The sequence below is a fragment of the Pipistrellus hanaki genome, assembly GCF_964339955.1.
Source record: "Pipistrellus hanaki genome assembly, chromosome: 1".
Taxonomy (NCBI): Eukaryota; Metazoa; Chordata; class Mammalia; order Chiroptera; family Vespertilionidae; genus Pipistrellus; species Pipistrellus hanaki.
In genome coordinates, this window is record NC_140503.1 from 209,494,422 (window position 1) to 209,521,109 (window position 26,688).

Below are 26,688 nucleotides of genomic sequence, written 5' to 3' on the forward strand. Positions count from 1 at the left end.
ACCGAGGTGAGGGTTAGCGGCGAAAGCTCCCGACGCACACACATGCCAGGGTGGAGTGTGGGCCCGTGTCTCTGCACACGCCAGCCGCACCCACTGCAGGCGGCCTGTCTCCTCCGCGGTCTTCCCGGACCTCAACAAGCCCCTCGGCCACCCCGGCCGCTGCCGCCTCAGCTGCGCCCACCCTCGTGTCCCAGCCTCCCGCTGCTCTCCCCTCCACCCTCTGCACTGGTTCTGGGGCTCTGACCCTCCGTCTGCACTCGCTCCACTCTGCTCCACGGTGGATCTGGCCTGTGTGAGGCCTACGTGACCGACCCAGCCCCGGGACAGCAGCACCATCCCTCACGGCTCTGGCCGGAGCGAGGCCCCGTCTCCTCACCTCCTCCATCAGCACAGCCCCTGGCAGGAAGCCCGTGGGCTCAGAACCCTCCGGGCCAGCCCACCGCCCCGCCCCAGCTCAGAGCCTGGCCAGGGGTCTGCACAGCAGCAGGGCCTCCCCAGGTTTTCAGGAGCCAAGGCGCCGGGGGAGCCACGGAGTGTTCTAGAAGAGTGGCAGCTCCAGAGAGCTTTCTGAAAACTGGAGACTTCAGAAGGGCCCCAGTTGGGGTTCCTTTTTTCACTTGAAATACTATTCATGTCCCAAACGCACACCCAACTTAGTATCTGTAGAGTTTTATTACAACCCCACAAAGCTCGACGGGCCCCTGCCTCCAATCCCCTCTCTGCCTCCTTCGCCCACAGGAGTGAATGCAATGGCCTCCCGGCCCCAGCGGGGTCCGGTGCCCACTGCTTCTCCACTTACCGTTTCTGGTCGGTCTGTCCTGAGGCCGGCCCAGAGGGTGAGGCACCGGACCTGAACTGCCACGGGGGGTGGTGGCCCAAGGCCCGCACACCCTGCCCTGCCAGTGCCCGTCACCCCCGCAGAAAGCAACCAGACGAGGTCTCCTACTGTACTAATGTATTCCATCTTTCAAAAAGAAAGACATGATTTTAATATTACTTAACAATATGTTAAAAAGTAGCCAGGCAGGCCTCCGTGTTAATACAGTCGTACACTCTAACAGACGGTGGTGAGTACTGGGTGGGATTGTTTTGAACTTTCTCACTCGGCAGGGGTCGTACACAAGCTGGCTACAAGTCAGGGGTCGGACACAAACAGCGCGACGTGTACACTCTGAACAGTAGATGTGGAGATCGAGCGCGCCCGCCCCGCGGCCCGCCCGCCTCGGGTGGGAGCTGAGTGAGGGCGTCACCCAGGGGGACAGACAGGACAGGGAGAGATGCGGGGCCACGGAGCCACGTGGATGATGCAAACTCGTCTCTGGCCAAGGCCCAGGCCTCGGGGGCCGCGGTGGCAGAACAAGTGGCGGGAGCTGCTGCCCAGCCCGCCGGCACAGAGCTACGATCAAAGGCTCACAGACTACACGCACACAAGCTAACGTGGCGGGCGGGCGGGCGGGCGGCACGTCCTCGGCGGGGCCCAGCCTGTGCCAGCCCCCGTGCGTCCCTCTGGTGGTCCTCGCTCAGTGGGCAGCAAACGTGGCCTTTTTCAAGCTAAAATTGGACCAGTTGATGGACAGTCTCTGTCGTGTCTGTCTGGCGGAATCCAAGCAGAATCTGGAAGACGAGAAAGCAGTCACTGGAGCCTGCTGGGCTCGGTGTGGGCCCCACGCCTCGCCCGGCCGCACCTGGTCCCCGTCAACGGGCGGTGCGGGCGGGACCGGTGTTACCTGCTGCGCTGCCAGGAGGTTCCGAGAGCCCCGTCCCACACCAGCCCTGGGAGGGGCGCTGTGTCCTCAGTGAGCGACACGGGAGGCCAGCCTGCCCTCGCTTAGCCCCAAGTGCACAGGCGTGAGGGATTGAAAGGGGAACTTTCACAGCCCCGTCCCTCCCTCCGGCCTCAGGGGACAGGGAGGGCCCTCCTGCTGGATCACACCCTGCGCTCCACAGCGTCTGGAAGACCAGGGGGCCGGCCAGTCTGTGCTCAGGGAGGGAGAGGACACTGTCCTTAGCCTGTTCCACTCTCTTGGGGAACAGAAATCTGAATGGACCTGAAAGATTCTGTTGCTGCCATGTGTCTGGCAGGTAAAATGAGTTTGCTGACACTCTGGTTAACTGTCCTGCGCCCGTCCGGGGGAGGCCCGTGCTGTCGCTCAGAACCCGGCTCTCCTCCCCGCACTGCTGCAGACCTGAGCTGGTGACGCATCAGCCAGGACGCTCACCCCCTTGCCCCCCCTCAGAGAACAGCTCCGCCCCTACGACCTGGCTGGTCCTGCTGCTGACACCCTGCTCCCCTCCGCCTGGTGCTCCCCTCTGCCTGTGCTCCCCTCCGACACCATGCTCCCCTCCGCCTGTGCTGCCCTCCGCCTGGTGCTTCCCTCTGCCACCGTGCTCCCCTCCGCTTTGTGCTCCCCTCTGCCACTGTGCTCCAGACCTGCCACTTTCCTCCTACGAGCCGCCCCTGAGGCTGTGGGAACAATGGGCTCCTCCCGTCGGGCTCCGGTCTGGAAGCCACCCGTCCCAGGCTACGCTGTGGGCCCAGGACCCTTTTGGGAAGCACTGCTGCAACCCGTCTGCACAGGGGGGTGGGGGTGGGGGGAAGAAGTGGACGTGAGGGCATGTGTGTGCTGGGCCCCCACACGTGGGAAAGCTGCTCAGAGCTGCCCGGCCATGGAGGGGCCTGCGGGAGCCGGGCAGCCGTGGCCCCACAGACAGTCCTGGCGCTCACCTTTTGAAATATTCCACTTCCCTCTCCGTCTCATCCATGTCCACGCTGTCCAGGTCGATATCTTTAGGCAGAAAGACATCATCTGTGAAATGAAAGAGGCAAGTCAAATGACAGGAGTGGCCATCGGAACAGAGCAGAGCTGTGATTTATTAAATGCAACAACTTCATGAACTACAACTTGCTGGCGGCCGATCCCCTGAGCGGTGCCATTAACTAGCGGTCTCCGTGATGGGAGGCCCGAGGGGTCCTGAGCCCCCCGCCAGGAGGCTGTCCACAGCAGCTGATGGCAGGAGGGCCCGTGGGGAGGACAGGAAGAGGCAGTGGCGCTGCTGGCACCTGGTTTTAAGTGCAGTCCCCCGACTTCACCAGGAAGCCCGGCTGCCCCGACAGCAGGGCTCCCTCACGAGGCCTGTCTGAGCCGCAGTGGGGACAGCGGGCTGCGTGAGCTCAGCACAGCCTCAGCACCAGGTCGGTGAGGCAAGCATCCCCGCCCCCCCACCCCCCCCCCCCCAGCAGACCTCCCCGGACCGTGAGCGGAGGATAATAAAAAGGGCCTCCCTTCCCGCCTATGACTTCACAGTAGCAGGACCAGGCGTGGCTTATGTGCGGAACAGCCGCTAACACTCCCCTGGTGCCAGCAGAGTGAGGGCCTTCACAGCTGAGCTCACAGACCCGGAAGAGCTTCCCCTAAGTACGCGCCTGGCCACGTGACCACACCCGCCCGCACACAGCCCTGCTGGCCCACACGCACCTCTGGCCTCCAGGGTCCCTGCGGTTTCAAACACACCTGGACCGCACAGCCCCAAACCAGACCCTGCCTGGGTCTCCTTCCTGAGCGTCTCCCCTGTGCACCTGCCCTTCGAGCATCTGACTGCCAGCGGGCGCCATGGCACCCCCTGGCTGCTGCAAGCCACCTCCTTCCTCACTCGCAAGTCAGACTTTGCGCCCTGCTACAAGATCTGGCAAGTTCCTCACGAACCCCCCGCCCCCACAGCTCCTGCTTGGGTGCTGCCCCCCCCCCGCCCCGCTCCCGTGCCTGAGTCTCCACCAGGGCCTGGCCTGCAGGCCTCATTTTCATGACACTTCACCACAAGTCCCATCGCAGACACCCTGCTTCCGTGGCCAATCAGAGTTACAAAATGAACAAATTATGTATGCAGACATCTCTGTAAACAAACTAGGAAATCTAGCTAAAAGGTTAACTTACTATGGACATGCAGTTTACCAAACTTAAACTCATCAGAGAGAGAAATACTAACTAGACCGATTTCCACAGAGGAAAGCAAGTATGATCAAGGCACTCCCCCCAGAAAGTGAGAGACCAGAGGGCTGTCCAGGAGGCCCCCCCATCCTCGAGGCCGGGCCAGGCAGTGCGGGCGAGGGCTCTGGAACACTGCCAATGAGAACCGCGACACGGGCGGGACACGGAGGGCCTGCTCTCACATCAGACAGAGCCACAGGCACGGCCGCCAGACGCCCCGACTCACCCAGCGAGCTGCCGGCCCTGTCCCCGCCCTTCTTCTTCCGGCTCTTCTTGCTCTTGCCGCGGGGCTGCGGGGAGTCGGCGGGCACCGGCTTGCTGCTGGGCGCTGGCTCGCCGGGGCAGGCGGGCTCCGAGGGGCCCGGGCTCGCCTGGCCCTCCTTGACGTGGTTCAGCTGCTTCTTGTTGTTGTTGTTGCTGTTGGCTTTCCTCTCCTCTCGCTTCTGCTCCGCCGGGGAAGGGAGGTCGGGCACTTTGGCCTTCGGCTCAGTCTGAGGCCGGGGCCTGGGCTGGCTCTCGGAGGCTCTGGGGGGCTCCGCGGGCCTCCTGCCAGCCTCGCTGCCGGCCCTCCCGGCCTGTTTTGGCTTCTGTTTGCCAGCGCCCTCCTTGTGCTGATGCATCATGTCCAGGAGGAAGGACAGCGGCTCCTGCTGCTTCCCACTGACGCCCTCGGGCAGGAGGAGCTTGGAGTCCCTGCTGTCCCCGGGCTCGGCCTCCGGCCCAGGCTCCGCCTCCAGCCCGGGCGCCATGTGGCTGGCGTGTGTGGACGGGGAGTGCGGTGAGGTTTCCGGTTCTTCGTTCTGCTCGAGGGAGCCGTTGTGCATGTGCACAGAGTCAGGCAGGGCCTCCGCTGCCACCTGCAAAGCCCCAGCAAGCATGCTCAGCTTGGGACAGTCCTTCCTCGGCCGTTCCTTCTTCTTCTTCTTCACAGCGCGCAGCTTCTGGAGCTCCTGCAGCCGCTGCAGCTCCGCCGCGAGCCGCTCCTCCTCCTGCTGCTGCTCCTGCTGCCTCTGCTCCTCGCGGAACTGCTCGTGCTCCCGGGCCCTGGCCTCCGCCTCCAGGCGCGCCTTCTCCTCCAGCTGCCAGCGAAAAGGAGGCTGTGTGAGACACAGATAAGCAGCCAGAAAGCACACATCTGGGAAGAGAAGAACTTAGGAGAAACCCTGCCCGGTCGGCCAGCGTGGCTCAGTGGTGGGTCGTGTCCCATGTACAGGAGGCACACGCCCCAGTCGCGGGTGTAGTCCCCAGTAGGAGGCGTGCAGGAGGCAGCCAATCAATGTTTCTCTCGTGGATGTTTCTATCTTTCCCGCCCTTCCTCTCCCTTTCTCTCTCTCTAAAATAAATAAAGATTAGTTTTTTAAAAGTAAAAAAAAGAATATAAGCCATGAAAGGGGCTATAATGAGCCAAAAGCTCTTATTAAAACGTATCTACCCCAGTTACTTGACACACAGACTTACTTTCCGTGGGGAAGGTGGATGTTGAGCCCTCACAGCCACTGACCTGGCATGTCCACCAGGTGGAAGCTGCGGCCTACCCGCCCCCACGCCTGCTGCACATGAGGTGACAGCCAACAGCACACGACCGTGAGCAGCACGCACCTGCCCAGGTGAAGGCCGAGGCTTTCTGTGCATCCACAGGACATGCAAACATGTGCACCAACCCCCTCCCAGCCTGGCCCGTGGCCGACACACCCGAGCGGCTGTCACCAGTGTGCCCGGAGCAAAGGTCTCTCGGCCGCAGGGCGCTGACAGCAGGCTCCTCTGCTCAGGCCCTGCCAGTGCGTGCCCGTGCACCGAGGGAACACTCCTTCGCTGGGACGCCTGTCCCAGGAGCACAAACGGAAAGGGCGCCTGCTGTTTAGTAACAAGTGAGAGCCCCGAGAGGGCGCCTCTCGGACACTCCAGCAAAAACAACTTGACAGAAAACGAAAAGGCCCTTCCCAGCTAAAGCTACTTCCTACATTCCAGTAGGTGTTAAATGAAGACCTAATTTAGTTATCTTTTAGTAAAAACTCAATATAAAATGATGTTAAAAGTCAAATGACAGGTTTTAGAAAGCTAACTTCACAACCGAAGCAACGTCCTGCAGCCCCGCCGCCGGCAGGAGGAGCCCGCTGCCTGCAGGTGCCCGGGGCAGCTGGCAGGGCACCGGCGCAGGGCCGGGAACCCCCAGGACGAGGCTACAGTGAGCCCCAGCCCGCCCTATGCTGCCTTCACTTCCACAGCCGACCAGGAGGAGACACAAAGCCGACGTGGACTGGGTCACGCGGTCCAAAGGGGTGCTCGGTAGAGCAGAGGGTGAGTGGGCTGAGGGGACCACGTGGGCCCGGAGGGGCTGTGGCATCAGTCTGGATCCAGACCGGCTGCAAGGACAGAGGCCAGGACAGAGGGTGGGAAGCCTTGAAGCACAGAGCCACCTGGAGGTCTCGAGGGTGCATGGACCCCTCGGAGAGGCAGGGCACTCCCGAGGGCGGCACCCTCAGCAGGACAAGCACAGGAGCGGGAGGACCTGCGGGCCTGCCTCAGCTCTGCCTGACCTCCCAGCGATCTCACCTGCTCCCAGGCAGCCTTCCTGCTGTCAGACGCTGCGAGCTCCCACCTCCTCGGCCCGACCTGCCTGCTGAGGGCTGGCCCCGGGCCTGACACCCCGAGGTGGCTGCATGAGGGCGACGGCTGCCTGCTGCCCGGGGCTCCGTGGGGAGCCCTCCAGGAGAACTGGGGCGGGTCCCCGAGAAGAGGTGACCAGGAAGGACAGGACACCTCGCAGGACTAGCACCGTCCCTGAGGGCTCCACTCACTTGCTGGACCTCAGGTCAGTCCAGTCACACCCACCACTGGGCGGGCCTGTCCTCGCCACACCCCAGCCTGAGGGGAGGTGGGAACTGCCCAGGGCCGCCCGCAACGGCCATCACCTCATCCACCACAACGGCCATCACCTCATCCGCCACCTTCGACATCAATGCCACAAGCTGGGCCTCTCCCACGCAGACGGCCTGGAGCCAAGGGCCCTGTCCCCACCCATCAGAGTCACTCCTTCAGCCCGTCTTCAAAAGCCCACGGCCACCCCACCCCCTGCTTCCCTGGCACAGAGGCGGAGGGTCTGCGCCCGCCTGCTGGCCAGCACGAGGGCCCGAGGCCGGTGTGGGTCCACCAACAAAGCCACACACAAAGGGGCCCCCAACAGCCTGCACTCAGGCCAGAGACGGGCAGGGGCCGTGGAAGCCGTGCTGTGGCCAGGGAGTAGCTCCACGCCCGAGGTCACGGGCCCGCCGCCCTGGCGCGGGCGCAGGCTACCTTTCTTTGCTTGTGCCTTGCCCGCTTGGCGGCGCGCGTGCTGCTCACGGGCTTGGGCTCGGAGCTGTTGATGAACTGCAGCAGGTCCTCCACCCGGCGGTGGTCCACCACGCTCTCCCGCTCCGACAGCGGGTCCGCCTTCTTCGGCTGCTCCTCCTTCCGCTTGGTCAGCCGCAGGCGCAGCTTCTCCCGCATCTCCGCGTAGTTCCTACTGGTGGGTGCGGCCGGAGGCTGAGACAACAGGGAAAACAGGACTCCGTCAAGCTGCAGGTTTCAATGACTTGGACGATAAACTGCAGGTTATTTCTAAAACTAAAGTTTTTCTCATTACCCATGTGATACATAAAAAAACGAGAAACAAATGGCCGGAAAAAGAAAACCTATATATTCCTAAAGGAGCTGGTAAATTAGGTGCAGCTATGTATAAAAGTAAACACTTCTAAGCCCGAAAGAACCAAGTACACGCCCTGGTCATTCCTTCTACGTGAACAGCGTGGGCACTTCCCTGTCGTGCCCACGCCCACCCGGTATCTTGTACCCCGCGGCAGGCTGCGTGCCCAGCGCCGAAGAAAAAGAGCTGCCCTCCAGCCACGCCCACGGTTCTGAGCAGCCTCGGCACGCCAGGGAGGGGATGAGCAGAGATAAAGCACTCCGTGCCCGGGCAGCGCCGGAGGGCTGGCGCGTCCCTGTCCGGTCCCCGGCGTCAATACCCTGTGTGTGCAAGCCGGTAAGCCAATGTGTGCATGCGTGTCCGGCACAGCGGCTGACAGACCGGACGCCTGGTGGCCCACAGCCGGGCTCTCAGGGGACCCCTATTCAATCAGCTATCGCACTCCCCCCAGGTCCCAGCGCCGTGAAGAAGCCAGCCTTGCAGCTCCACCTTTGGGCTTAGGGTAAAGACAACCTAGCAGTGGAGCTGCTGTTTGAGAGCAGACCTTGACCTGAACTACGCTGCAAGTAAGTCCCCTGAATTCCACCTGGCGTCGCCCTGCGTCTGCTACGACGGTCACACACTGACCCGCCCGCTCGCCCTGACCCGCTGTCCCTGCCCGGCAGCGTGCACTCACCCCGCCGTGCCCGAAGAATTCACAGTAGCAGCAGTCACAGTACTTGCCCTCCTTCTGGTTGGTGGAGGTGGAGGTGCTGGAGCTGTGCTCGGAGCAGCTGTCCTCGTCGGCGCTCTCGTCCCCATCGTCCTGCTGCGGGTCGTAGACGCCATTCTCGCAGCGGTGCCCTTCGCAGTCCGGGTCACTGCGAAGCCGCACACGGCCTGTCAGCACGCAGCCACCCCGAGGCTCTGCCCTCACAGCCAGACCCAGGGCCTCACGGACATGGGGCCACGTCAGGGGGCTGGCGGCGCCTGTGGCGGGTGGTCACACCATCCGTCTCTCCACTGTCCCACCACCACTTTACCCTGGGAGTGGCAGGTGGCTTTAAACGGAAAGTTCAAAGGCAACAAAAACTGTCTTCAAACACAACTGCCCGGCCTGGCCAGCGTGGCTCAGCTGGCGGGAGCGTGGGCCCGTCCACTGCAGGTGGAGGCCCTGGTTCCCGTGGGCACAGACACAGGTGCGGGCGTGGTCCCAGGTGGAGGCACGTGAGGGAGGAAACCCACGTATATTTCTCTCCCTCTGCCTCTCCCTTCCCTCTCTAAAATGAATGGAAACATGTCTTTGGGTGAGAATTAAAAAACAACACACGCGTGACTTCCATGCACACACTCACCTTAAGAAAAACAACAAAAACAAAACAAGCAAACTGCCCAGCCCTGGCCGTGCGGCTCCGGTGGATGGGCGTCGTCCGGTGCACCAGGAGGTGGGGACTTGGTTCCCAGTCAGGAAGTGACTATGGGAGGCAACCGACAGCTGTCCCTCTCCCTGCCCCAGCCCTTCCCTTCCTCTCTCCAAAATCAGTAACACACACTTAAAACAAAGCCGTCAAGAGTTTGCCGAGCTGTGCTTTCTCAAAGTGAACAAGTACAACCTGGAAGACATGGATGGGTCGGTGGGGTCTGCGCACCCTCCCGGCAGCAGCCTGCTCTGCCCCGGCCGCCCCCCGGCCCTCAGGGTCCGCCCTCCCGCCGCTGGCCGGAGCCAGAGCTCCCACAGCTCCCCCGTGTCTCGTGCGTGCCTGGCCGCTCCCTCCAGGACCCGGCTCACCTGCAGACGCTCGGAGGCGCGCTGATGGGGCCGTCCGTGCTGGGGGCCGGGGGGGCGACCGACGCGGGGCAGAAGCTCTTGCGCGTGTCCACAAACCCAGGCGAGGGGGCCGCAGCTTTGGGGAAGGCGGGGGCCGCGAGGTTTGCCAGGTGAGGCGTGGAGGCTGGTGCGAGGGGGGCGGGGGCGAGTGTGGGCAGCGGCGCCAGGCCGGTGGGGCTGTTCCTCGGGGCGGCGGGCACCGCGTGCCGATGCTCCTCCTTGCTGACGCCGTGGAAGACCTCCCCTGCGTCACATGGAGCCACAGCTCAGGTCAGACACTCTAATCCTTTAAGACTTTTTACCAATGTTTTCTGTCTAAATATGTCCAAATCTATAGAGAAGTTGAAGGAAACAGCCAAAAAAATACCCCAACCCTTCACCTGGATTCACTAGTTCCCATTTGTCTTCACTTCTGACACACACGCCCCCAGTGCTGTTTGGCACGGCCCCGCGAGGCCGCACACGTCACTGACCTGTGACCACACAGCACATCACACCGCACACCCACCAGGAAGGACGTTCTGGATCCTGGACACTCCCCCCTCCCTCCACCCCCCCCGTCCTTTCCCACAGGTCCCTCCACCCCGCCTGCTTTCACAGCACCGACCTCCTCTGAGCAGAGCAGTGTCAGCAGCGGCAGCGGCGGCCTCGGTCAGACTGAGCTGACATGCCCTGGGCATGCATCCCGCCAAGGTCATGCTGCACCCTCCTCTCTGACCGCCCAGGAAGCACCTGTCAGCTGCTCTGAGGTGGTGAGGCTACCCCCGGCAGGTGTGCAGGGTGGCTGCCAAGCACCCAGGGGAGCTGCTCCCAGTGGGGGGCACCGTGTTCCCCACACGGACCGCCAAGGCTCTCACCACCACGGAGGGCCGTCACCCGGCTGCCCGCTTCCCTCGCTCTTGCTCACATAGCGACCATGATCCTCCCGCCCCAGGCAGCAGCAGCCCCACCCAGTCCCTCCGGAGCGCCAGGACTCCTCCCTTCGCCGGGAGCCGCTCCCCCTCTGGCTGTGCACAGCCCCCCTCTGGCCAGCGAGGCCCTGAGCCAGCTCCTGTGCCCCGCCACCTGCCCCTGTCCGATGGCTTCCTGCTCTCCTGTGGGCTCGGGTCCGAGTGTGACAGCACACCACCCGCACAACAGTGAAGCCACAGGCACCCTGTCCACGAGGTTCGGCTTTCAGACGGCTGGCTCACAGCAGGAGGCAGAGGTGAGAGGCAGGACCCATGGGCGAGCCCAAGAGGACGTGACAGTGGGATTCTCTCGGGCCAGCCCCGCCGCAGCAGCCTTACCTAAGGAAGGGGGCCTCTTGGACGACACTTTGAACTGGCTGTTGCTGGACTGCACCGTGGTGGCCGTGCAGGACACGGAGGAGGTGGCCGAGGAGGTGGCCATCACCACCTTGTTGGCCTCCATGAAGGCGTCCTGGAAGCTGTACAGGCACTTCTTCCTGGCCGCGCTCCTCTTGTCCTTGCAGTCCAGGCCGGTGGGCGAGCTGCTGGTCGGAGGCGGGAGGGTGTCGGGCCTGGTTTCTGAGAACGTCGGCCCTAAGATATCACTCGGCCCTAAGAGACAAAAGGGAGGATTAGGCTTCCGGAGAAAAGCAGTCAGCTAAGGCTCACGAGAACTCGCAGACACACTCTCCACACGGGGCTGCTCGCAGGGAGCGCTCCCCTGGGGTGACCCTGGTCATCTAGCGTTTATGGAAAACGGAATTCCCTGCGCACCGCGATGTGTCCACCCCTGCGCTAGGTGCTTTCCACAGTTATTTCTTTTTTGTCTTAAAACTGCCTTCTGAGCTCAGCAGTACTATTCCCATCCTAAAGATGAAGAACTGAGGCTCAGAGAGGCTAAGCAACTTGCCCAAGGTCACACAGCTAGAAACCCTTTCCAGGCACAGACCAGACAGGTGGCCAGTCTAGCTTGCTGCCTGAGCACATGCAGGGGCTGGGTGTGGGGCTGCCAGGGGCTCTAACCACACGAAGACAGAGATGAGGTGTAAGTGGCAGCCCCTCAGGCATCCGGCTGGGAGGGCGGAGCTGGTTGGAGGGACACATCCCATGAAGGGTCAGACAGAGAAGGAGAAAAGGAAGGAAGTGACAACACTTGAGTGGGCTGTGGCACTGCCGCCCACCCCGTGCACTGGGCCGTGTCTGGTTGCCACTCCTGCTCGAGAACCGGGGGCCGAACCCGAGCCCTGGAGACAGACGCTCAGCAGCACTGGGCAGCGGAGCTGGGCGTCAGCCACGCTGGGGGCCGCGGCTGTGACCAACGTGGAGGGAGGGGACGCAGAGGGAGGGGCAGCATGGCGGGCCCACCCGCGGGGCTCCCATGGGAGAACACAGCCAGATGGCCATCCACTCAGCTCGATCACTTGAAAACTTGAATAAAGTTTTAACAGGTTCCTTACCAGAAATTGTATCTGGCAAGAAAGTGCCAGGACTCCAGCTCTTATCATTCATCACTTCTGATCCCCACAGACTTATAAACTTAGAACTATTCCACTCTGGAGTAGTCCCAAAACAGCTCGGGTAAATATGGTCTTGAAGAGATGCATTGAATACCTGATGCTTATTTGTGTGATTCTGAACAGGTGCTGGCGGTAAAGCCTACAAGAAAAAAGTTCTAATCACATATCGACATTCATACCTGCGTACCCAGGCAGTCAGGCTAAGGCAGACGAGTCACGGAGGGGAGCCTTGGGGACGCACTTGCCGGGACGGCTGCCCTGGCGGACACGCCTCAGAGCTGCTGGCGAGTCTGCAGCACAGGTTACACTGAAGCCAGGGGGGATCTGAGAGCAACCGGTGCCTCAGGAAACACGCGCAGCAGCCTGGGAGCGCGCAGCAGTTACACTGCCCTCGCCACACGGGAAGGTGGGCGCTGGCGTCAGCCCTGCTCCCGGCCGATCCCACCTGACACTGATTGTCCTGCTAAGAGTCAGCTCTGGAATCACTGACCCCCTCAACTGTGTTCTCCCGTGGGCACAGGCGGCACTCTGCAGAGCCACCGCTCTGTGCTGCTTGGACCCCAGGCCCTGCGGGCAGGCCTGTCCCCGGAGGAGCAGGCGCCCCAGCCGCCTCGCTCAGCAGCCTCGCCTCCTCCAGGGAGCTTTCTGGATGCAATGAGAGCGCTGACGCCCTGGCTTCAGCTGGCCAGTGGCGTCCACTGCTCTTACGATGAGGTCACCATTGTAGCCGTGGTCCAGCTGTCCTTCCAGCTCACTGGCCCCTGGACACGCTGGCCTTCTGGTCCTCAAACTCCCAGCTCCTCCTGGACCCGGACCGTCACTCATGCCGTGTCCATGCTCTAGAACGCCTTCAGCTCTCAGGCTCACTGCCTGACAAGTCACTCTTTGGGTCTCAGTGTTCCTCCTCAGAGAAGCCCTCTCTGGCCTCACCACCTATGCCAAGACTGAGGCAGGGCCCTCTGCTAAACACAATGAAGCCCGTGTTCCCTCTCAGCACTCAAGACTGACCTGTGCCCACGGGTTCAACGTCTGCCCTCCCTCCGATCTGCCAGCTTCATGGGGGAGCGGCCGCCGGTTCCTTGCCAAGGCCGGGCCCTCAGCTGTCCCCAGCAGCCCTAGTCCAGGCCGCCCCCAAAGCCACAGCCCGCCCTTGGGAAGCACGCTTGGGAGCCCCTCTGGGACACACATGAGCACAGTGCGGGGGGTTTGAAGGATTCCCAAGGGCAGCTGATGGTTTGGCAGAACCTGGGAGCCTGGCTGGGGAGAGAGGAAGGGGGAACGGAGGGATGGAGGGGAGAGGCACAGGGGAAATAACTATGACTTCTGGGCTGAGGGGCCTAGGAGCTGGAGAGGGTGTAAGCAGCAGGGGAGGACCTGGGCGGGTTATGAGGAAGACCCACTGGGCAGGTGGGCGAGTAAGCCCGAGGAAAGGGTGAGAGATGGCCAAGGGCCGCCACAAAGATGCGGATGACAGAGGAAGGTGCGGTGTCGGGACAGCCGGGACTGGACATCTGGCCCCTTCCTGGCGAGTGTCAGGGACGCAGCTGGGTGTGAACTCTAGTCCTGGTCTCAGCCTTCAGGCTGCGGTCCCCAGGGTTCAGAGGCCAGCTGGCCCTGTTACTAGCTGTGTGACCTTGGGCAAACCACTGCATCTCTCTGTGCTTTTGTTTTCTCCTAGGTAACCTGCATGCACCTCCCTCGGGGGACTGCGGAGGGACAGACTCAGACAGTGCACGGCCAGTGCTCAGCACGCTGCTGGCCCACAGTGACCTTTCGGAGCTGTGTATGTGGACCGTTTCCCCCTGACACTGTGGTCTCCACACAGACTACCCCGCTTGGGCTCTGCTGCCCTCCCAGCTGTCACTCCATGGGGGTGGTTTGTGCCCTCCTGGCCTGACCGGGTGCAGGGAGGCAAAGATGCAGGTGAACCAGAATGAGACTCGAGGCTTGGGAGCGAGGAGAAAAGTCTGCAGTGGCCACCCACGGCCACAGTGGGAGCTGAGCTGCTGCCCTGCAGAGGACCCCGAGCAGAGAGAACAAGACCGGATGTCCACAGCCGAGAGGCGCACCACGAGCTGCTGAGCTGAGCAGCACGGATGGGAAGTCACTGGCTGGCAGGTGCTGAACCTGGGACACGCTGCTCAGGGGCAGAACGCAGCGGCCTCTCCAGCCACGTGTGCTCTGAGAGGCGGCTGCCTCGCTAGTCCAGCCGGTAAATTGGCACAACGGAAGCACCTCCGGGGTCCCACAGTTTCTTCCCATGCACCCCAGACACGGGCGTGCCCTGGTTTCACCACAACCACACGGGTCCAGAGAACTCTCGCTCACCCTCCAAACCCTCCCCCAGCCTCAGCTCCTCTGCAAAACCACCCCGCGGGCTCCCAGCTAATCTCCCTCTCACGACGACTTCCTGCTGGGCACCTACAACTCCGACTGCGGCACAGCACAGCATGGACGGGAAGGCTGAGCGTGTTCCTGTCTTCTCCTGAGACTAGGACCAGAGCAAACTGGTTCTATTCTCTGCGCAGGAGACAGGGCCTGCCTCATCCGGGACGTAAGGAACGCAGAGCAGAGCTCAGCCCGGAGAAGCAGGGGCCCGGCCTGAGACGGTATGGTAGGTGGGAGCGCACCTGACGCTCCTCATGCGTTTCACGCCCTCCTCTGAGCAAACCCACTGAGAACAGGAGGCCAGGTCCCTCCACAGGGAGCCCACGAGGGGCAGCGGCAGGCTGGTCTGCATGCATGCTGTCGCACGAGACACCGACCGACCGACCGGACACTGTGGCTAGAAGCTCCAGGTACCAAGTAGGAACTGTGACAGCCAGCTTTGGTAGCACAGACACTAACGTTAGACAACTGTGTGAACATGGCTGCTCTTACTCCAAACACACTCAGCCCTGCCCAGTGTGACTCAGCTGGTTGGGCATTTTAATTGATTTCAGAATCAAAAAAAAAAAACTTTAAAAAAATATATATATTAAAAAATCACTTTAAATGGTTTAATTATACCAATGTAAGGACAGAGGTGATCAGATAACATAAGAAGCAAGACCCAAAGGTATATGTGTGCTCATAAGAAACCCTTTGTGAGTTCAAAGACCCTCTCAGTCTAAAGTAAAGGGATGGGCGAATCCTGTCCTCACACGAATCAGAAGCGGGAGAAGCTACGGTCACGTCAGCACAGCAGACGGCAGAGCAGGGGAATGTCAAGAAGCTACCTCCTGAAAGCATGTGCGACCACCCTGCACACCAGGCTCCTAGCCACGGAGCGTCCAAGCACAGGACAGACATGGAGAGGATCCTGCGGGATGGCCGGAGACGCCAGCCCGCCCGCCAGGGGGACAGCGCCAGCAGACGGGCCAGGGGGACAGAGCTGAACCAGGGGCACCCCCCTCAGGCGCTCACTGACAGCCACAGACCGCGTCACCCGACGGCAGCAGGCCGCACGTGCTTCTCACGCTCACGTGGAACATTCACCTCGTTCGACCACACCCTGGACCTTAAAGCACACCCTGCCACGTGGGAAACAATCGACAGAGACGACGTCTGTTCTCAGAGCACCACGGGACTCAAGCAGGAAGGTCGCTGGGAAACCCCCCAATATTTGGAACTATCCTGTCGCCGTTGTGACTGCTTTTCTAGCATTTCATTACCGTATTTTCTCCTGTAACTACCTTTAACTTTCAAATAACTTACACCTCAACATATAAATCAAATGTATCATTGATACGAAGACACCTGAAAATAGAAATAGTCTTCCAGTTTTTCTAATTTCAAGTAAGTTACATTTTCATAATACTCGTCCCAAACATATTCCTTACTAAAGATTCACCCACCATGGCCCAAGCATGAGTTGCTCCAACAATGATATCAAGCCTTAAAAGCGACACTTCCGTTGCAAAGCAGAAATCCCCGAGGCCTGAGAAGGCAGAAAGGGAAGCGGGTCCGCGTGCCTGAGCCCAGGCTGCCCACGCGCAGCGCCATGGCCTCTCCAGGACCGTGGGAGGCACCGCGCCCGCCTCAGCCCGCGCCGATGGAGCCGAGAGGGTGCCCTAATGCAGCCGCCTGGGCTCCCACGGCCTCACCAGCTCTCCGGGCCGTGCACACCTGCTGCGTTAGGACAGAGGTAGCCACAGCAGTCACCTGAGTCAACCCAACCCGAATAATACGAACTTCTCTGGAATACCTGCTAGAGACAGGCAAGTTTGTTGAACAAAACACACATTTTTATAGCAGGTAAAAATGAAGTATTTTTCCAAATGCACCTCATTTTTCCAAATAAAAAAGACATCCAGCTAATGCACTTTAAACATATCAGTAAACAGTGTTGATGCCAACAGCACGGTGGCTGAGATAAAGTTCAACTGCTTTCCTCCGATTCGCCTTTATCACCTTGAGTCTTTCGCATCCGTCGGCTGGAGTGAAGTCTACCAGGTGCCAAAGAACTAGATTTCAGACGCAGATAAGCTCTCCAAATGTTACTATTTTCTCCCTTATCCTCTGTACACTGCCTACAACATCTGAGAAAAGCCCACAGGCCCGGCTGGCGTGGCTCAGTGATTGAGCGTTGACCTATGAACCAGGAGGTCACAGTTCAATCCCCGGCTTGTGGGCTTGATCCCCAGTGTGTGGCATGCAGGAGGCAGCTGATCAATGATTCTCTCTCATCACTGATGTTTCTATCTCTCTCCCTCTCTCTTCCTCTCTGACATAAAAAAAGTAAATAAATAAAAAAGCCTCTACCTGGAGGCCAATACACTTTGGGAATAATCAATCCCACAACTGAACTTGAAGGTTTCAGGAACTAACTCTGGTACAGCTTCTGCCAACAAGAGAGTTTATAAGAGAACATTCTAAACCCTTCTCCCCGAACCCCGGAAACAGAACTCTCTTCCGGTAAGGCAGGGTGCACCCACGGGTAGAGGCTGCACACTGGGCTGGCCGAACACAGCCTGGCTTTGGTCACAGCAAGGCCTCAGGAAGCGATGCCGCCAAGTTCTGTGACTTTAAACAGAACGATGTACAAGAACCCAGTTTGCCCCACAGTAATGGATATAAACAGTTAGGCTCCTACAGCGTCTCACTGACGTTGTAATGAACGGTGCTTTCCCAAAACAATGTTACTCCAGGGCCTGCGGTCTCTACCCGAAAATGCTACCTGAACGTTCTATAACAAGGCATTGTTAAAAGTTCAAAACGAGCACTATTCACCCCAACACAATTGAAGCATAAACGTGGGGATAGCTCCCTGGTGCTCACTGTAACAGAACATGATAAAAGGGTTCCATTTGACCCTACAGAGGCGGTCTGAGGCCCCGATGTGTGCCCCTGCCCAGCACCCGACAGCACAGCCCACTCCCGGCCACCCCTGCCAGCGCCGCCCCTGGGGGAAGGAAACGAGGACAGGCGAAGAGCCCTCCACGCCATCACCTCCCTTTGACCCCAGGTGAGAATCGTTGTTTTAAATTAATAAATCAGGAGAGTTTAGGGAAAATTCTATTTTTGATTGATTCGAACCAACCTTGAACCACAATAACTGATAAAAATAACACAGAGCATGTACGTAAGGGTCAGCAAAGGTAGGCTAGAGACAAGGCTACTCCTGAGGCCCCCAAAATGAATCCAACCCGAAGTCTCCCTGCAGCGTCTCAGACATTCCAAATGAACGTGTGCTCAGGGCGGCAGCAGCAATAGCTGTTTCTGGACCCACTGCTGCCTGAGCAGTCCAGCCCAGCCTGCTCCTGGAGGCCCCCGTCTGCCCTCCAGCTGCCTCTCCATCCCGCCTGGCAAGGATGCCCCAGTGCCTGGCGCTCGGGTTTCTCTCAGCCCGTTGTTCCCACCGCCTGTGTGTGTGCGGAGAGCCAGCGGGGAAGGACGCACGCTGCCAGCACACTAAGAGCCAGGCCCAGAAGCCAGGACTGCCCCACGCATAACCGTCCCCGGAAAAGCTCCATCCTAGTGCGTGCTGAAGGGACGGGTAAACCACCACTCTCATAGCTGGTTCTATACCCGCCAGGTTAAGGCTCCGGGAGGCGGATTTCCTGTCTAGAGCGGACGCTGTCCTTTACGAACTGCCAATCTGGATTTCTGTCTGTCAGGCCTTTCTGCCCAACTTACCTTACTGTGTGTGAAGGGGGGCGCTGCGTACAAGGTGGGGTGGATCAGAGGGCGAGGCAGGTGTGGGACGGTGTGCAGGGGCACGTGCCCATGGATGTGGGGGTACAGATGCAGGGCGGGGTGTGCGGGCCTCTCCGGGGTCAGGAACTGCTGGCTGGACGGAAAGGCCCCGGCCGTCATCGCCGACAGCGGCAGCCCAGACGCCTCCTGCTTGCACACGTGGCACTCACAGTCGGCAGCTTGCTCAGCCTGTGGGGAGAAGAGCCCTGCTCACTCAGAGGCCAGGGGGCGGAAGCAGGCAGGGCCACCGCCTTGTGCTGAGCAGTGACACAGCCACCCGCAGGGAGCAGCTCTTCCGACACCCCGTGGGCCAGGGCCTATAATGAGGGGCCCAAGAGCCCAGGACTGCAGGAACCTAGAGAGAGGGGTGCTCGGCCCACGCCCCGCGGGGGCCTGCTTCCTGGCTGACAGAGACGAGAGGACTGCTGAAGATGGCCGAGTGGCGGAGGGAGCCACAGGGCCCACGCAGGGAGCGGCTCCGCTGGCTCCCACGCCGGAGGCATGATCTCTGTGTGCACAAGGGACAGACTCCGAGAAGGCAGAGCGAGCGGCCAAACTGAGTGAGCGGTTCCAGGTTCTGGAACCCGACCAGGGGGAAGACAAACCGAGAAGCGTGTGCTCCTGTGAAGCCGGGTCGTGAGGGGATCACCGCGGGAGCTGCCTCTGGCCGGGCTCGGCCACACCCCGAACAAAGGAAACACATAACCAGAACCAACAGCAGAAGTAAAAGGCACGTGACATTTGTTTAATGCAAAAAAAGGCAGTAAAGGGAAAACAGAAGAAGGGAAAACACGACACAGAAAAAACAGCAAAAGGCAGGTGTAAGTATCACCAATAATTAAATATAAATGAAGCATTCCAAAGAAAAGGATCCGAGAGATGGACAGGATAAAAATGCAAGTCCCAACTGAAAGAATGAGCAAAGCATAGCTGAAAAAACAGGATCAAGACATAAACATCAGCTGTATTCCTATAGATTGCAAACAATCAATAGAAAATTGAAATTAAGAGATATCATTTACCATAGAATCAAAAAACACGTGAACCTACGAATAAATTTTAAAAGTATGTTCAAGCCTCAAGACTATAAATTTTTGAGAGAGAGAAATTAAAGGTGACTTCAATAAGTAGAAATATACAGCATGTTCACAGACTGACAGGCTCCTTGTGGTTAAGGCTGTATTTCCCCCAAATTGACCTATATCATCCCACAAATAAAAGGTAGGCCCAGGCCTAGCTGGTTTGGTTCAGTGACAGAGTGTGGCCCGGTTCGATTCCCATCAAGGGCACATGTCCGATTGCAGGCTCGGGCTCCAGTAGGGGGTGTGCAGGAGGCAGCCGATAAATGATTCTCTCATCAATGATGATTCTATCTCTCTCTTCCTCTCCCTTCTCTGAAATCAGTAAAATTACATTAAAAAAAAAAAAAAAAAAAAAAAAGACTAGGCCCAGAAGATTGTGCTGGTGAATTCTATCAGGGAAACCAAGAATATTCAGGAACTCAAAGCACTCTATTAAAACCCAGATCAGTTTTTGTGGAAGTTAACAGGTGGACCCTAAAACGGAAACGGAAATGGAAAGGGGAAGGGCTGCGCAGCCTAAACAATGCTGAAGGCCTACGGCTGAGGGCAGACCCTCCCCACGGCAGCAGCAGTCAGACGCGCCGTGGTGCAAGGACACAGCTCGGGAACAGAGCACACACGGAACCCTGACCTACGGCCACTCACTTCCCACAAACAGTCCAGAAGAACAGTTTTATATCAGGCAGGCTCTGGGATGCGACATCAGAAGCATGTTCCTCTCACAAAGAAAACCCTGACACACTGGATGCATCAAAATGACCAACTTTTGCCAAGACCGGTTTGGCTTAATGGATAGAGCGTCGGCTTGGGGACTGAAGGGTCCCGGGTTCGATTCCGGTCAAGGGCATGTACCTTGGTTGCGGGCATATCCCCAGTACGGGGTGTGCAAAAGGCAGCTGATCGATGACTCTCTCTCATCGATGTTTCTAACTCTCTATATCTCTCCTTTCCTCTCTGTACAAAATCAATAAAATATATTTAAAAAAAAAAAAAAAAATGACCAACTTTTGCTTTGCAAACAAGACCCTAAAAACTAACAGCCTGGCCATGTGGCTAGTGGCTGAGCATTGACCTCTTGAATCCAGAAATTGCAGTTGGATTCCAGGTCAGGGCTCAGGCCAGGGCTGCAGGCTCCATCCCCAGTAGAGAGAGTGCAGGAGGCAGCTGATCAATGATTCTATCTCTCTCTTCCTCTACCTTCCCCTCTCTGAAATAAAGACATTTAAAAATAAAAGTAAAAACAGACACGCCACAGACCCGGAGAACGTATTTGCATATCACACAATAAGGTAGAAAATGAATATATGAAAGACTGCTCAAGTCTGCCCATAAAAAATGAAAGGACAACTGAAACCTCCAGGGCTCTCATTTATCTGACACACTGGCAAGACTCCAAAGTGTGACTCACCCTCTCCTAGGGGCTGGGGGTGCCACCGCCCTCTGAACCAGTCAAGCCCACTGCTGCTGACCGACCCCAGGGGGGTACCTGCTTATGTATAACATGTCAGATGTACCAGGCTGCTCATGAGTAGTTTATTTTTGTTTAAACATTGTACAAGTATACTTTCTACTACTTGGAAGTGGAATAATCATCTGTGGTTTTTTAAAATATATACTTTTATTGATTTCAGAGAGGAAGGAAGAGGGAGAGAGATAGAAACATCCATGATGAGAGAGAATCATTGATCAGCTGCCTCCTGCAAGTCTCCCACTGGGGATCTAGCCCACAACCGGGGCCTGTGCCCTGAATGGGATTGAATCTGGGACCTTTCATTTCGCAGGCTGACGCTCCATCCACTGAGCCACACCAGCTAGGCCATAAAGAGCTTGTAATGGGAAAAGGGGAGGCACATGCAGTGCCACGAGGAGGGAACTAAAGAAACAAAAGGCACGACTGTGCTGTGTCCACGGGCACACAGGCCAGCAGCGGGACGGAGCGTGAGGACGAACCTCCGTACGGCACAGCGTCAGTCAGGACGCACTGCTGAGCCCGAGCAGAACGAGTATGTGTCCAAGTTGGCCTTTTTACAGGAGCACGGGAGAACACACACTTATATTTGCATCTGTAAACACGAGGAAGACAATAAGAAGTAAAGCTGAGCCGAACCCGGTTTGTCTCAGGGGTAGAGCGTCGGTCTGCCGACTGAAAGGTCCTGGGTTCGATTCCGGTCAAGGGCATGTACCTGGGTTGCGGGCACATTCCCAGTAAGGGGTGTGCAAGAGGCAGCTGGTCGATGTTTCTCTCTCATCGACGTTTCTAGCTCTCTGTCTCTCTCCCTTCCTCTCTATGAAAAATCAATTTATATATATATATATATATATATATATATATATATATATATATATATAAAAAGTAAAGCTGAAACCTACTCGGACCAGGGTGGAGAAGGGTGAGGAGGTGCCCGACCGGGTGGACGGGAAGTAGATGGGAGCAAGCTCCTCACCGCCACCTGTCCCATCTGAGCCAGGTTCACACTAACACAACGAATTAACCAGCCATGCATCCTGACCTTCCTTTGTTCTCTCAGCTACAAATTGCTTGAGGGGACAGGGGTGGCCTAGAAGGAGTCAAAAAAGGGACATATGTAATATTTTAACAATAAATATGTTTTAGAAATTGTTTGGCTCAATAGAGTATCGGCCTTCAGACTGTAGGGTCACAGGTTTGATTCCAGTAAGGGCACACACCCAATTACAGGCTTGATCCCCCACGCCAGTTGAGGCCCATGTGGGAGGCAACCAACCAATGTGTTTCTCTCACATCGATGTTACTCTCTCCGTCTCTCCCCCTCCTTTCCACTCTCTCCAAAACTCAGTGGAAAAAATATCCTCGGTGAAGGTTAATAAACAACAACGAACAGCGAACTGCTGAGCCCTGGTCACAGCTCAGTGGCTGCGTGTCGTCCTGTGCAGCAAGGACCACTGGTTCCATCCCAGACAGGGCACGTGCCTGGGGCGCAGGCCTGATCCCCAAGAGGGGCTTGCAGGAGGCGGTCAATTTTCTCACACTCTCTCCCTCTCCCTTCCTCTCTCTCCAAAAAGAAATATATATATATACATACACACACACACACACACACACACACACACACACACACACTATAAGTTGCTTGAACATCTACCATAAAGCTCCGAGTCACTAAGAAAAAAATACTGGTTTGATAAAATACCCCACCTTGGAGTAACAGAAAAACAGGCATCTACTGACCAGGGAAAAAGCTCTCAGAAGACCAGCCTTCACTGCTCTACCATTCCACCAGTTCCCTTTCAGAACACTCTCTCCTTGCTTCTATCGGGTCTAGTAATAATTAATGTCGTTTTTAAACATTCGTTTAAAATCTTGCTTGGCGTTGACTTGTATTGACATAACCTTCAAACACGTGGTATCTACAGAACGTGTGAAGTGCAATTAACAAGTTTTGCTTAAAAAAGTTTGTGTTTGGTTTGGTTTTTGTTGCAAAACTAGGGCTAAGAAGATGGCGGATGAAGAGCATATTCGGCATTGCATGCTTTACGAGTTCCAATTAGGAAGAAAAGCAAGTGAGGCTGCAAAAAACATCTGTAGTGCTCTTGGTCAAGATGCAGTTAGCGCCAGAAAATGCCAGCGTTGGTTTGAGAAATTTCGCGAGGGAAATTTTTCGTTAGATGACAAGAGTGGTCGAGGCCGTGTGTCCAATTTTGATCAAGAAGCTCTTCAAGCTCTTTTGGTGCAAAATCCTCAAATTACCCAACAAGAGCTTGCGACAACTTTAAATTGTTCACAAAAAACAATTTCCAATCAATTGCGTGCACTTGGCAAAGTCTAAAAGTTTGGAAAATGGGTTCCTCATGAATTGACCGACAACAACCCTAATCAAAGAGTCACAATTTGCAGTTCGCTCCTCTCTCGTCAAAATCGTTTGCCGTTTTTAGAGCAAATTGTTACCGGAGATGAACAATGGGTGCTGTATGTTAATTTGAAAAGGTGGCCTCAACGGTTGGACAAAAATGAGGCTCCGCAGCCCACGCCAAAACCTGACTTGCATGCGAAAAAAGTGATGTTGTGTGTTTGGTGGAATTTTAAAGGAATTCTTCATTATGAACTTTTACCATCTAACCAAACCATTACAAGTGCAGTGTATAGTGCCCAATTGGAAAGGTTAGCCCAAGCTTTAAGAGAAAAAGAACCCGCACTGATTAATCGGAAGGGCGTAATTCTTCACCACGATAACGCACGACCGCATATTGCAAGAATCACTGCTGAAAAACTGCGCCAGTTGGAATGGGAAATTCTCCCTCAACCTGCATTTTCTCCTGATATTGCCCCTTCCGATTACCATTTGTTTCGTTCTTTGCAAAACTTTCTTCTTGGAAAAAAATTTAATAATGAAGAATGCCTCAAAAATGCATTGACCGAATTTTTTGCATCAAAATCACAAGAATTTTACAACAGAGGGATTAAAATGCTTCCTGAGCGTTGGGCACAAGTAGTAGAAAACAACGGCAACTATATTGTTGATTAAATTTTGTTGTATTGTTTAAATAAATTCGATTTAAAAAAGTATTAGAAAACGACATTAATTATTACTAGACCTAATATTCAAAAGCTCGTGACATCTAAACGTCTACAGCTAGCTGGGGTGGGGGTGGGGGGGGCGGGTGGGAGGTGAGGGGGGCTGTAAAACCAAGGCTCCTGGTTACACGTTCAAGGAAGAGATAAGGCCTGCATGGAGGTTATGAGGGATGGACATTTACTTTGTAAGGCAGCCTGGATTCTCTCCAGTGCTCATTTTCAGAAGTTATTCAAAATGACCTAATTTTGTATTTATTAATGCTCAGGTTCAGAGAAAACAGACACAGAGAAAGAGACCTTTGGCAAAACCGAAAATGTGAAGAAATGAAATCACACCTGCTGAGCGGGGTAAGATGGGGGGGGACTGTCCGCCTTCCTGTCCTCCTTCTCAGGACTCCCGTTCTCCAGGGCCACGGCGGCCTCCTGCGGGGCTGCGGGGGGCTCCCCGCCACTGCCGCCGTCCCCCTCTTCTTCATCAGCTTCTGAAGAGCTGGCACTGGTGCTGCTCCCCTGTGGGGTCTGGGAAAACAAACAGGACATAAAGCGCTGCCTGCTGGCCGCCACCAGTGACCTCTGCCCGCTGAGGTGCCAGGGCCTACCTCAGCTTTCAGGGCCACGGTGTCCTCGCCACCACTGACGCCACCATTGAGCTCGCTGTGGATCCCATTCATGCTGGCCACCACCTCGGCGTCGCTGTAGTTACTCAGCGGATAGATATCAGCAAACTTCGCTGACAACGGGGCCACGTCCTCGTCGTCACTGCAGCTGAGACAGGCAGAAACGGCCACCGTGAGCCGTTCACGGCAAAGACATACTCCCGACACTGCTCTCCTTGGAGGGGCCACCCCCAGGCCCCACCACACTTCCCCATGTCGTTCAGTGACCTGGGCACCAGAGCGGAGGACCCGGAAGGTTCCGTTTGGGCTGGGGGGACGAACGGAAAACAGGACTCCAAAAGGGGAGAGATGAAGGAGCAAACAACGGCTTAATCTGATTGATGGGGCATTTCCGTTCAACTGGGAGTGCCCTGGTGTTCGAGTGCCCTCGGCCATTGCTGAGCAGACACAGCTCATGTTCAGTCAAAAGGAAAGGTGTAGCCCAGCTGGTGCGGCTCAGCTGGGTGAGCGTTGTCCCAAGCACCAGAGCACGCCGCTTGGGTTCCTGGTAAGGATACATGTTCAGTTGTGGGCTCAATCCCCAGAGGGGTGTGCGCAGGAGGCAGCCAATTGGTGTTTCCCATCCTCCCACCCTCTCTCTCTCCTTCCCTCCCTCCCTCTCCTTTCTTTCTAAAAAAAATTAATAAAAACTTATTTTAAAAAAATTAAAGGTGTACTGGAACCATCTTGGGTCTTTAGTGTGTTTTTACAGCCACTGATGTTTTGTAAATCAGCTTCAGCTTCAGCAAGACTTCCGAGCAATGGGCAAACGCCTAGTAACTAAAACAATGCAAGCGGACGTCAAGGCCAGGGCATCACGTGGGCACTTTCAGCACGTGTGGCTTTCTGGTGCACACCCAGAGCCGGCACATGACCTTCAAAGCCAAGGGCTCAAGGCAGGACCCCCCCTCCCGCGCACGCAAGCACCACAGGGCGGTGCGTCTGCGGCCTCAGTCGGTGATGCCGTGGCTTTAGGAGTGCCCACAACTGCCAAAATCAGGCATCTCCCCACTTTTAAGAAAACAAGACTCCACACACATACAAGGCTTTACAACCTGCAGCTCACCCGGAGGCACAGATGGCTCCGGTGACAGGCTCAGGGTTGCTGAGGGCCACAGCCTGAGTGAGCAGGGTGCCCCTGGTCAGCACTCACCCTCCTGAGCTGCCAACATCCCAAGTGCAGGCGAGGAACCGAGGCTCAGGAAGTCCTTGTGGGTGTGGGCCAGACAAGTGGACCTTGTGGGGCTTGCCCCTGGGACCACCCAAGCCCTGGCATTCCCAGGGTAAGCGTGACCCCGCCCTGGCCGAGGGGACGCACGCCCGCACGCACAGCAGGGGTGGGAGGCTCCTGCTCACCAGCGCTTGGCTCTCGGCTGGTGCTTATTACTTTTCCGTTTCTTTAAGGCAATGGCACAGTGTCTGGTTTGGGCTTACTGACTTCCTGTTTTAAATGGACCTTGAGAGCTTGTGTGGAGGTTCTAGCAGGGGAGCGCAGCTACTCGTATACCCTTGACCGAAGCCCGGTCCTCTCCTCTTGGGGGAAAGTCGTCCTCTTCGACCGAGCGCGCAGCTTCGGGAGGGGCGCACGTGGATCGGTGAGGGAGGAGGGGTACACCCGCCTAGCCACCCAGATCAGCCGAATCAACCCTGGCGATCCATGGGGTGACAGATGTCGCAGCCAGATCGCCCTCACATCCCTGACTTCCTGTTTTAAAGTTTGCTTACAGAAAGCAGAGGCCTGCCCTGGAAAGCAGCGACAGGACTTCTGTAGACACAGCTGTCTACCTCTCACCGCTGCCCTGGTAAACCTCTGGAACCTTCCTTATCACAAGGTCGCACTCACAAAGGTCGCTCCTCCTTGTCGGCGAGGAGGAGCCGGGGCCGCTGCTGGATGGTGATCGGAGAGCTGGAGCCGGACCCCGAGCTTGCCGACGACACGCTGGGCGGGCGCATCTCAGAGACGCAGTCGGAAGCAGAGCCCACCTGCAGCGGCAGCTGGTGGGCGTGGGCGTGGGCGTCGCCGGGGGCGGGGGGGTCCACGATGCCGCACGTGAGGATGTGGGAGAGGCTGCAGTCGTCACATGCACACCTGGTTGGGACGAGGAACGGTGACTGCGAGCCGCACGGCCGGCCACGCGCCCGGCCCTGGGCGCTGACTCACCTCCTCCGGTAGTGGCAGTTGGGGCAGTCCGGCACGCTCAGCCTCGACGACAGCACGTGCCTCATAGCATCTGTGAAGTTGTTCTCGCCAGTGGCTGCCTTTTTGTTGGTGAGCT

General features: G+C 57.3%; 1 protein-coding gene across 3 annotated transcripts in view; it reads right to left on the reverse strand.

The window, feature by feature from the left end:
• Window positions 1–940: 940 nt before the first annotated feature.
• The window catches only part of FAM193A (family with sequence similarity 193 member A), a 91,609-nt gene continuing 65,861 nt past the window's right edge, over window positions 941–26,688 (reverse strand). For 2 of the 3 annotated variants that reach the window (XM_084904037.1, XM_084904038.1), the window contains exons 8-20: window positions 26,574–26,686; window positions 26,256–26,501; window positions 24,356–24,521; window positions 24,093–24,275; window positions 18,063–18,311; window positions 11,886–12,084; window positions 10,768–11,040; window positions 9,440–9,722; window positions 8,348–8,531; window positions 7,281–7,511; window positions 4,213–5,065; window positions 2,726–2,807; window positions 941–1,614 (exon numbers count right to left, since the gene is read on the reverse strand). In XM_084904037.1, coding sequence (XP_084760163.1) covers window positions 1,521–1,614; window positions 2,726–2,807; window positions 4,213–5,065; window positions 7,281–7,511; window positions 8,348–8,531; window positions 9,440–9,722; window positions 10,768–11,040; window positions 11,886–12,084; window positions 18,063–18,311; window positions 24,093–24,275; window positions 24,356–24,521; window positions 26,256–26,501; window positions 26,574–26,686 — 3,156 coding nt within the window. In that variant the 3' untranslated portion in view covers window positions 941–1,520. The remainder of the gene's footprint in view (window positions 1,615–2,725; window positions 2,808–4,212; window positions 5,066–7,280; window positions 7,512–8,347; window positions 8,532–9,439; window positions 9,723–10,767; window positions 11,041–11,885; window positions 12,085–18,062; window positions 18,312–24,092; window positions 24,276–24,355; window positions 24,522–26,255; window positions 26,502–26,573; window positions 26,687–26,688) is intronic. The other variant, XM_084904039.1, reaches the window with a different exon arrangement.